This window comes from Octopus bimaculoides, chromosome 3 (genome assembly GCF_046866305.1).
Source record: "Octopus bimaculoides isolate indiv1 chromosome 3, ASM4686630v1, whole genome shotgun sequence".
In the NCBI taxonomy this organism is placed as follows: domain Eukaryota; kingdom Metazoa; phylum Mollusca; class Cephalopoda; order Octopoda; family Octopodidae; genus Octopus; species Octopus bimaculoides.
In genome coordinates, this window is record NC_142930.1 from 125,576,832 (window position 1) to 125,588,358 (window position 11,527).

At 38.6% G+C, this 11,527-nt stretch overlaps 1 protein-coding gene across 2 annotated transcripts in view; it reads left to right on the plus strand.

Moving 5' to 3' along the window:
* LOC106874825 (proton myo-inositol cotransporter) overlaps window positions 1-11,180 on the plus strand; it is a 99,492-nt gene extending 88,312 nt beyond the window's left edge. For both annotated transcript variants that reach the window (XM_052966156.2, XM_052966157.2), the window contains exons 7-10: window positions 2,779-2,893; window positions 7,084-7,334; window positions 8,502-8,654; window positions 10,926-11,180. In XM_052966156.2, coding sequence (XP_052822116.1) covers window positions 2,779-2,893; window positions 7,084-7,334; window positions 8,502-8,654; window positions 10,926-11,086 — 680 coding nt within the window. In that variant the 3' untranslated portion in view covers window positions 11,087-11,180. The remainder of the gene's footprint in view (window positions 1-2,778; window positions 2,894-7,083; window positions 7,335-8,501; window positions 8,655-10,925) is intronic.
* Window positions 11,181-11,527: the final 347 nt, after the last annotated feature.

Sequence of the window (11,527 nt, forward strand, 5' to 3'; positions counted from 1 at the left end):
GCAACCCCCACCTCTTTCTCTTTAGCTGTCATATCTTCATTGCTTCACTGGGTCAAGTGGGAAGGAGCCTGAGATGGTGTTGAGGCCTATTTGCAACCAGACAGTCACTTCAAACAATTAACAAAAGTGTAATAGAAGTAATCAGGACATTCTTGCATGTGAGTAATGCACATATAGAGGGTGTTCAAAAAGTTTCTCTGCAGTGAATTTTTTCATCTTGATTTTCATCGGAACATGTGTAGAAGTGTCGACTTATGTATTGAAAATGAAGGACGACACTTATAAAATTTTTTAAAGTCTTGTAAAGTCTAATTTATTCTTTTGTAGTCTTATACTATACCATGTTATAAATATTTATTTTGCAATAAAATACTTACTGCGGAGAGACTTTTTGAATGCCCTGTACTAGCAGAAAGATCAACCTCCAGGCAGTTTCCTGTTAGTTGCTAATTTGTATTGACGCATTTGATTTCATTCCCAATTTGTGCACTTTTTCTGATGTTACAGGTAATGACTTTCACCCAAGCAGCCCAAGTTTAAGTCCAGGCATGGGAATGCTAAACTTATAGGTGCAGGAGTGGCTGTGTGGTAAGAAGCTTGCTTCCCAACCACATGGTCCCAGGTTCAGTCCCACTGCATGGCACCTTGGGCAAGTGTCTTTTACTATAGCCTCAAGCCAACCAAAGCCTTGTGAGTGGATTCGGTAGACAGAAACTGAAAGAAGCTCATCGTCAGTGCTGCCTGACTGGTACCTGTGCTGGTGGCATGTAAAAAGCACCATTTGTGCATGGTCAATGCTAGTGCCACCTGACTGGCTCCCATGCCGGTGGCACATAAAAAGCACCCACTACACTCTCAGAGTGGTTGGCATTAAGAAGGGCATCCAGCTGTAGAAACCTTGTCAGATCAGATTGGAGCCTGGTGCAGTCTCCTGGTTTGCCAGTCCTCACACAAACCATCCAGCCCATGCCAGCATAGAAAGCAGATGATTAATGATGATGATGATGTATGTATGTATGTATTTGTGTGAGTGATTGTCCCCCCACCATCGCTTGACAACCAATGTTAGCATGTTTACGTGCCCATCAATTAGTGGTTCAGCAAAAGAGACTGATAGAATAAGTACTAGGCTTACACAGAATAAGTCCTGGAGTTGATTTGTTTGACTAAATTCGGTGCTCCAACATAGTTGCAGTCAAATAATTGATCCAAGTAAAAGAATAAAATAAAAAAATAAAAGAATTTAGTGAAAACAAAACAAGTATAGAATGTAAATAAACATTTTCTGACCCAGAAGGATTGTTTACACTGACAGTTGTAATAACAAACAACTTATATACTTGAATTGTTATCTTATCTGGTTGACAATAGATACTATATAATTAATATGTTTAAGTCCAGTTAACCCTTTCGATATCAACCTGGTTGAAACAGCTTCTGGCTCTGTAGTACAAATGTCTTGTTTTCATAAGTTTTGAATTAAAATCTTCCACCAAACTTTAATCACATTTTATGTTCCTAACACTAGCTTAATGATAACTAAGTTACTTTACTAAATTCTTTGTTATATTTAAAATTAATTGAAAGATACACAGAGCATCTCAACAGAAATATGGTAACGAAAGGGGTTGACTTGCTTGACTAAAGGCGGTGCTCCAGCATGGCCACAGTCAAATGACTGAAACAAGTAAAAGAGTAAAAGAGTGATCCTTCAATGGGTGAGGTGGAATAAACATCGCAGATGCTTTGCCCCACAAACAAACTGTACAAGATACTCAGAGGCTTTTCAAGCTCTCCTATATCCATTGCAGTGCCAGAAACCCTTCTGTATTGTCTGCAGGTATCTCAGGGCCACATGTATTTCACACCTTTGCTTGTATGCTGCACGAGGCAGCAAGAACTGAGTTAGTCTTCATCTAACAGAGGGTTCCACTTGAAATCTCTTATCAACCTAGTCATCTTGAGCAAGTTTCAACTGCCCTGCCTATTTTCTTGGTGGCTTTCTTTAGATGTCTGGGTTCCAGACCTCTTTTCTGCAGGAAACAGCATACTGATCCAGATGGAAGGCCATGAAAGCCGACTACAATGGAGAATGAGGAGGCTACATGCCATCCCTTGACAAATACCTCATTGACTACGTCCTGATAGTTTGATGTCTTTAACCGGAGGGAAATATTGAGTCTGCCCTCCCAGGGTACTCTAAGTTTAACCTCAATGTTTGTTTTTGTATTCCTGGAAAGCAGGAACCTGTCCAATCAGAGTGGCATTACCACTATCTCAGAAATTATATCCTCCCCCAGTATTTATGGCTTGTGCCATAATTAAAAAATAAATACCTCTAATTTCCTTCATGTGGAGGTGCGTAGCTTAGTGGTTAGGGTGTCAGCATCATGATCGTAAGATTGTGGTTTCGATTCCTGGACCGGGCAACACGTGTTCTTGAGCAAAACACTTCATTTCTCATTGCTCCAGTTCACTCAGCTGGCAAAAATGAGAAACGCTGCGATGGACTGGCGTCCCGTCCAGCTGGAGAACACATACGCCATTGAAACTGGGAAACTGGGCCCATGATCCTGGCTAAGCTTTAAAAGGGCGCATTTATTTATTTTTTAATTTCCTTCATACTCTGCATTTTGCCCTCATGTTCCTCACATATTCTCTCACCTTTTGTTCCAAACTCTGTTCAAGACTCTTCATTAAATGCTTCAGCTTATACTAAACAATTTGAATGATGTCAAAGTATTTCCCAAAACCTGGAATTCTTCATTCTTTCTCTAGGTGTTATTATAACATTATTCTTTATGGGAATGGTCTACTTGAGAATTGAGAATCAGAGCTACCCTGTTACCGTTTTTGAAGATGTAGCAAACACTTCACACTGTATAAAACATAGGTAAGTATTAATATATCCAAAGGAAAATTATTTCTGAGGTATAGTAAGTCAAAAAAAAAAAAAAATTAAATCTCGTGTGTGTATTTATTGTAGAATTTTTCATTTTCATTTTATCCAGTTTCAGCTCATGAGCTGAGGCCATGCTGGGGCACCGCCATTTGGTGGGTTTTTTTAAGCTTTCACTTTAATTTTTTAGCAAGCGGTATCTTTATCCTTCTTTTCTTTAAATATTTTATACCTGTTTAGGTAGAAGTCTTGCTAGCCACCTCTTTATTACTGTTTTTAATAGTAATAATACTTCACATATTTACTTTTTTTATTGTTTCCTATAGTTTTCTCTTTAAACGGAGTAGGACGTTTCATCGTCGTTTAACGTCCGCTTTCCATGCTAGCATGGATTGGATGATTTAACTGAGGTCTGGTGAACCAGATGGCTACACCAGGCTTCAATCTAATTTGGCAGAGTTTCTACAGCTGGTTGCCCTTCCTAACGCCAACCACTACGAGAGTGTAGTGGGTGCTTTTACATGCCACCAGCACGAAGGCCAGACAGGCGGGTACTGACAACGGCCACGCTCGAAATGGTGTATTTTATGTGCCACCTGCACAGGAGCCAGTCCATTGGCACTGGCAACGTTTAAAGTTAGAAATGCACACAAGTTGAAATAATGAATGTTTTAGAAATAGATGTTAAATACTGTCTCCAACTGAGGATTGCAAAGCATGTCTCTCATGCACAGCATGAAATCAATTGGTATTGGGGTAGATGTTCAACTGGATGAAGAGATTGAATGTGCAGAGCAAGAAAGACCAGGGTGATGTTGCGAGAGACAGAAATAAATGGAGGAGGAACAAGCCATGATTTGTCAAAGGCATGAATGTGCCATGACACAAGAGAAGATGTGGAAGTAATGGTTTTGTTTAGCTCAAGTGTGATCCATTGCAAGGATTTAAGCAACAACAGAAATATTTTGTAATTCAAAATTTCAACGCCCACCCCACACCAAATGAGTCTGTATGTGTGTATGTGTGTGTGTTTCAGAAAATACATATTTACTACCAGAAAAGTATGCTATTGAAATAAATTATCTTTTATATACCTTTTTTAAATCACTCTGTCACCCTAGTAAAATTTCTTACACACACACACACACACACACACACACACACACACACACACCACTCAGCGTGAGCGGTTTACATATACAGAGTGAGAGAGAGTGTGGTAAATACATATAAAGAGGGGGAAACTTTACAATAAGAAAGTGAAAATTGAAAGTGATAGACTAAGAGAGAGAGAGAGAGAGAGAGAGAGAGAGAGAGAGAGGTGGGAGAGAGAGAGAGGTGGGAGCGAGAGAGAGAAGTGGGAGAGAGAGAGGTGGGAGAGAGAGAGAGAGAGAGGGAGTGAGAGGGAGAGAGAGGGAGAGAGAGAGGTGGGAGAGAGAGAGAGAGAGAGAGAGACAGACAGACAGACAGACAGACAGACAGACAAACAGAGATCTTTTCTGTTGCTGTCACAAATTTCGACATTTTAAAATTAAGTGAAAATTTTCAAATTTGGTATATTGACTCACCTTTTCATGCTGAATCTGATTTTGTGATTCATTTATTCCAGAAAAACTTTAGAAAATTGTCACAAAGGTTTAAATTTTGATAATTTTTACCCAATCAGAAGACAGGATTTGTGTGTGATATCTGTATCATTAAATGAAAGCAAACATTAAAAGATGAAGTTTTTAACAAAATGAAAGCAACTACCAGTCATATGAAGAGAGGTGGGGAAGCAGCATATGCAAGAGATAAGACATACAAAGAGAGAGTGATAAAAGAGTGTGGTTAATACATATAGAGAGGGGAAGGCATAAAAGAGAGAAAGCCAAGATGGTGACAGGTAGGGAATGGGAGATTTGTTGATCTAAAAGAGTTATTTTTCTTAGCAAATCGTATTTTTTTTTATTATTATTTACTGATATCCTTCTCTTTGGGAGGCAGATTTCAAAAATAAAATTTGTTTTTCTCAAGGATGCATCGCCTCAGACTTTTCAGGGCTAAACACACATACATAACCACACACACTTCTATTTATATAGAATGTAATATATATCAGTGTATATGACCAACAGGTGGAGGCGCAATGGCCCAGTGGTTAGGGCAGCGGACTCGCGGTCATAGGATCATGGTTTCGATTCCAGGACCGGGCGTTGTGAGTGTTTATTGAGTGAAAACACCTAAAGCTCCACGAGGCTCCAGCAGGGGAAGGTGGCGACCCCTGCTGTACTCTTTCACCACAACTTTCTCTCACTCTTACTTCCTGTTTCTGTTGTACCTGTATTTCAAAGGGTCAGCCTTGTCACACTCTGTGTCACGCTGAATATCCCCGAGAACTACGTTAAGGATACACGTGTCTGTGGAGTGCTCAGCCTCTTGCACGTTAATTTCACGAGCAGGCTGTTCCGTTGACCTGATCAACTGGAACCCTCGACGTCGTAAGCGATGGAGTGCCAACACATGACCAACAAAGCATAACTGTGTTGAGAGAAAAGTTAGGCATAAGTGGTATGTGAGAGAGGAGAATGTGTTGGTTTTGACAAGTGATTCATATGAAGTGAAGACAGCTGTGTACAGAAGTACCTGTTGCTGAAAGTGGATGGTACCCGTGGAAGAGGGAGACCCAGAAAGATATGGGATGAAGTGGTGAGGACCAATCTTAGGATATTGGAGCTCACAGAAGAAATGTCAGGGAACTGAGATGTTTGGTGATATGAGGTTCTAGAGGAGAACTATCCACGAAACTAAGTGCTAGAAGAGTTGTGTCCCACCCACATGTAACAACACACTTTTCACCCACTCTACTCTAAGAAACCAAACTACAACTCCTCTTCTAAACTGCATCTTTCTCACATTTCCTCTTCATAAATTATGATTGTTTTCCAGTCCCCTTTTTTGCCCTCACTAACCTCACTGTATCACTGCTCCCTGTATCCATTTTTGCACCGATGTTCTATATTCAGATCCTTGTTACTTGTGAGTATACCCTAGCACTACATCATCTCTCTTCTGCTCTCTCTTGCACTTTTGCTGTTTCCTACTCTCTCTCTCACTCTCTCTCTTTCCCTTTGATCACTCTCTCTACTTCTCTTGGTTTTCCTCTGACTACATCTCCTTTACATCAGCACACTTCTTTCTGGCCTTTTTCTTGCACCTCTCTCTCAAACTCTCTCTCTCTCTGGGTAACCATGTACTTCCTCTATAGCAAGTCACCTATTTCTGCCTCTCTATTTCTCTGTTGCACTCTAACCGTTCGTCATTTGATAATAGATCACCTCTAATGCTCCCTCTGTTGTGGCGAGACATCTGCTTCTGCCACTCTGTCTCTTTGTCACACTCTAACCTTTCATCCTCTGACACAAGGTCCCCTCCTCAAATGCCCCTGCCCCTCTCATAATTGCTGGTCTTGCAAAGTTACTTGGTTACCTTGCCAGTGTTGGTGCCATGTTAAAAGCACTGAGTCCACTCTGCAGAGTGGTTGGTGTTAGGAAGGGCATCCAGCCATAAAAAACCCTGCCAAGGCAGACACAGTTGACTAGGATAGTTTTTATCTACCTGACCACCTCCTGTCAACCGTCCCACCCATGCATGCATAGAAGATGTGCATTAAATGATGATGATGATGATGATATATATGTGTGTTTGTATGTGTGTGTGTATGTATAGAGAGAGAGACAGTGAAAGAGAGAGATATGATGGGCTTCTTTCAGTTTCTGTCTACCAAATCCACTCACAAAACTTTTGGCGGCCTGACACCATAGTAAAACGCACTTGCCCGGGACTGAACACAGGACCATGTAGTTGGGAAGCAAGCTTCCTACCACACAACCACACAAACACCGAGAAATATGGTAACAAAAGGTTTTAAAGTGATCTAAATTAAAACCTTTCATCAAAATTTTATGTTAATTTATGTTCAAAACGACACTAGCTTAATAACAACAAAGGCCACAACATGCTCTCAGGAATCAAACTTATACCCTTGCAATCTCGAGACAAATGCCCTAACCACACCTTCACAACAGTAACACCAATAACTTATATTCTTCATCTCCATCTACTCCTCTACTCTCCCCATTTTCTCATCACATCTTTAAACTGTTTGTTAAGACCTAAAGAACTGATTCGATTTTATGTTGCAGGTCTTGTTTAGATTGTGTCTCAGACCAACAGTGTGGCTTCTGCTATGTCAATGAACCTTCTCTGGAAGTCATCAATGGCTCTTGTCTTCCAGTCAATCAGGAAATGCCATCAGTGGCAACTGGTCGTTGCAACATTTCCTCCTCTGGGAATCAGAACTCAATATTAACATGGTCACACAGTATTTGCCCTTCCAATCTGATATTCTGGATATTAGTTGGTCAAGTGTTATATATTGCATGTTTTGCATCAGGTAAGTGAATTTTCATTTATAATCAGTGAGATACACTATCTCACTGTAGATACACTGTCTCACTAAAGATACACTGTGTCTCACTATAGCTACACTCTGTCTCACTATAGCTACACTCTGTCTCACTATAGATACAGTGTCCCACTATAGATACACTGTGTTTCACTATAACTACAGTGTCTCACTATAGATACAGTCTCACTATAGATACACTGTCTCACTATGGATATGCTGTGTCTCACTCTAGATACACTGTTTCACTCTAGATACACTGTCTCACTCTAGATACCCTGTCTCACTAAAGATACACTGTGTCTTACTATAGATACACTGTGACTCATTATATAGTAACACTGTCTCACTATAGATACACTGTGACTCACTATAGCTACTCTGTACCTCACTATAGATACACTGTCTCACTATAGATACACTGTCTCACTATACATACACTGTCTTACTATAGATATACTGTCTCATTATAGATACACTGTGTCTCACTATAGATACACTGTCTCACTATAAATATGCACTGTCTCACTATAGATACACTGTCCCACGGTAGATATGCTGTGTCTCAATATAGATACACGGTCTCACTATAGATACACAGTGTCTCATTATAGATACACTGTGTTTCACAACAGATATACTGTGTCTTGCTATAGATACACTGTCTCACTATTGATATGCTCTGTCTCACTGTAGATACACTGTCCCACTGCAGATATGCTGTGTCTTACTATAGATACTCTGTCTCACGATAAACTGTCTCACTATAGATACACTGTCTCACTATCACTATAGATATGTTGTGTCTCACTATAGCTACACTGTTTCACTATAGATACACTGTCTCATTATAGATACACTGTCTTGCCATAGATACATTGTCTCACTGTAGGTACATTGCATCTCACAAGAGACACACTTTGTAACCATATGCACTATGTCCCACCATATATACACTATCTTACTATATATACACTGTGTTTAACCATAGATGTACTACGTCTCACCATATCTAAATTGCATCTCACTCTGGATATACTGTCTTGCCATAGATACACTGTGCCAAATGTGTTTGGATATATTGTCCCATTATCTGTAGTAAGGCAGAAAATGGATCTGGAATGTTAAAAAGAATTTTCTTTCTTGTTATTTTAGGTTTAGGATCATTACCATGGACGATATGTGCTGAAGTCTATCCAATGTGGGCCCGTAGCCAGTGCAATGGCATCGTTGTAGGAGTCATGTGGTTGTGTAGTTGGTTATTAACAGGAAATTTCCTAACATTATCTCAACAGATTACATCATATGGTTTGTATATCCTTTATAAATCATTTATCTTTTGTTAACTGGGATATGGGGGGAAAAGCACAATTCACCTACCTCATGGCACTCTCATAATGCCAATCCTTTCCAGTTGAGATATATCCAAGGGAGCTGTACCTGCCAGAGTTTCTGGACAGAATCTAAGAGTAAATTCCTTCAACTCATGCTGCCATCACATCACTAGGTTAGCTAGAGTGCATGCTGCCCAGAGTGGCCCTTCCGTTTGCCAACTTGGACCCCTATATTATGTTTATAATTATAAATGTTTTACCGATAAAGGTTTTTTGCATACTGAACTACTTGGCAAAATTGTTAATTTTTAATTTATTGATTAATTGACAATTCCCTGCCCTATATATATATATATATATATATATATATATATATATATATATATATATATATATATACATATACATGTATATATATATATATATATATATATATATATATATATATATATATATATACATATACATGTATCATCATCATCATCGTTTAATGTCTGCCTTCCATGTTGGCATGGGTGGGACAGTTTCACAAGATCTGGCCAGGCGGAAGCCTGCACCAGACTTTTGTGACTGTTTTGGCAGGGTTTTTACAGCCCTTCCTAACACCAACCACTCAGCAGAGTGGACTTGGTGCTTTTTACATGGCACAGGCACGGACGAGGTCTGTAATGCTTTTTACATGGCACAAGCACAAGTGAGATCTTGTTTACAGCAATTAATATCAAATTTACTGCTTCTATAGATCACCCTGATACATTTGCATTCCTGGAAAATTTGGCATTTTGCCAAGTTTTTCTACAAATGATTTCTGTGTCAGCTCTGTGTTCTACAATGAGATATTGAAGATTTGTAACCTAGGTGCAGGAGTGGCTGTGTGGTAAGTAGCTTGCTTACCAACCACATGGTTCTGGGTTCAGTCCCACTGCGTGGCACCTTGGGCAAGTGTCTTCTCCTATAGCCTTGGGCCAACCAAAGCCTTGTGAGTGGATTTGGCAGACAGAAACTGAAAGAAGCCCATCATATATATGTATATACACATATATATATATATATATATATATATATATATATATATATGTATGTATGTATGTATGTATGTATGTATGTATGTATGTGTGTTTGTGTGTCTGTGTTTGTCCCCCCCCCCCCCCAACATCGCTTGCCAACCGATGCTGGTGTGTTTACGTCCCCGTAACTTAGCTGTTTAACAAAAAGAGACCGATAGAATAAGTACTAGGCTTACAAAGAGTAAGTCCTGGGGTCGATTTGCTCGACTAAAGGCGGTGCTCCAGCATGGCTGCAGTCAAATGACTGAAACAAGTAAAAGAGTACTGTATTACATTTGTGCAATTTCCTTAATGGCTGGTTTGTATGAGGTGCTATAGGTCTTTCAGAGGCACCCTTACCATAAAGTGCCATTAGATGGATTAATATTCTGCTTACTAAGCTGAAATAAATAGATCTAAGTGACCCCTTCCAGTGGGAATAACAAAACCCTTGCAGCAGACCTTAAATTCCCTTAACATGAGACATGTTTAGTTTTTAATTTCTTAAATATCCTCACTTTAAACTATTTCAAATTAAAGGAGATTTATTAGTTTTTATATTTGGTTAATTCTGTCAGAAGATGTCTTTATGTGGTTAATCAGTATGTTAGAAATAGCAGTGAAATCCCTCTTGTATTAACACTTATAAGATGTTAAAAGGAAAATAAAAGGCAGAACACACTGGATAGTATAATGCTGCATACATAAAAGTTTGTCTGAAAGGCAGGAGAGTCATGGCAGGAACAACTATAATCTCATAATTATCTGAAAAAACTGCTGCTGCTGCTGCTGCAACTACTACTACTACTACTACTACTACTACTACTACTACTACTACTACTACTACTACTACTACTACTACTACTACTACTGTTTTCAATAATTCAATGACTTTCATGGTAGCTCTTAATATTCCATCACCACCATGACAATCACAGCAGATAGTTACCTCATCTCACTCCTCCTCTCTTAACTAGAACCCATTGCCAAATTTTAGTCTTTTTTAAAAATCTGTCATTATTACGCAATGATGATGATGATAATGATGACGCTGTCATCGCCACCTCTGTCATCGATGATGAAAAGACACTTGTATATTATCAATTATTGATTTCTTCATAATTTAACACCCACAAATATTACACCTCTCCAGCCAATTATTACACATGATATTTATTTTTATTTTTATCTCTCAACAGGGTCTTATTTTCTGATGTCTTGTATTACACTGGTTGGCCTGACCTTTTGGTATGTTTATCTACCTGAGACGAAAGGGAAAAAACTTGAAGAAACTGAAGCATTATTTTCAAAACCATTTTGTTTTTGCTGTAAAGGTGATAAAGAAAAACAACCTCTGTGATGATCTTATTCTGTACACATAGGTGTGTTTGTATGTTTGTATGTTTGTATGTTTGTGTATGTGCTTGTGTGCTTCATGTGTGTTAGTGTGAGTGTGTGTGTATAAATATATTTATATATATATATATATATATATATATATATATATATATATATATATATATATATATATATATGTATGTATGTATATGTATATTTGTGTATATATTATATATATATATGCTTTCAGTGTAAATGATTTTACATATATATATATATATATATGTGTGTGCATATCGATATCTCTCTCTTTCACATTGATGTGTGTATATATGTATATATACACATACATACATACATACATACATACATACATACATGTGTGTGTGTGTGTGTGTGTGTGTGTGTGTGTGTGTGTGTGCATAATTAGACAAAAATGTGCTAAGAGAAACATCTCCAAGTA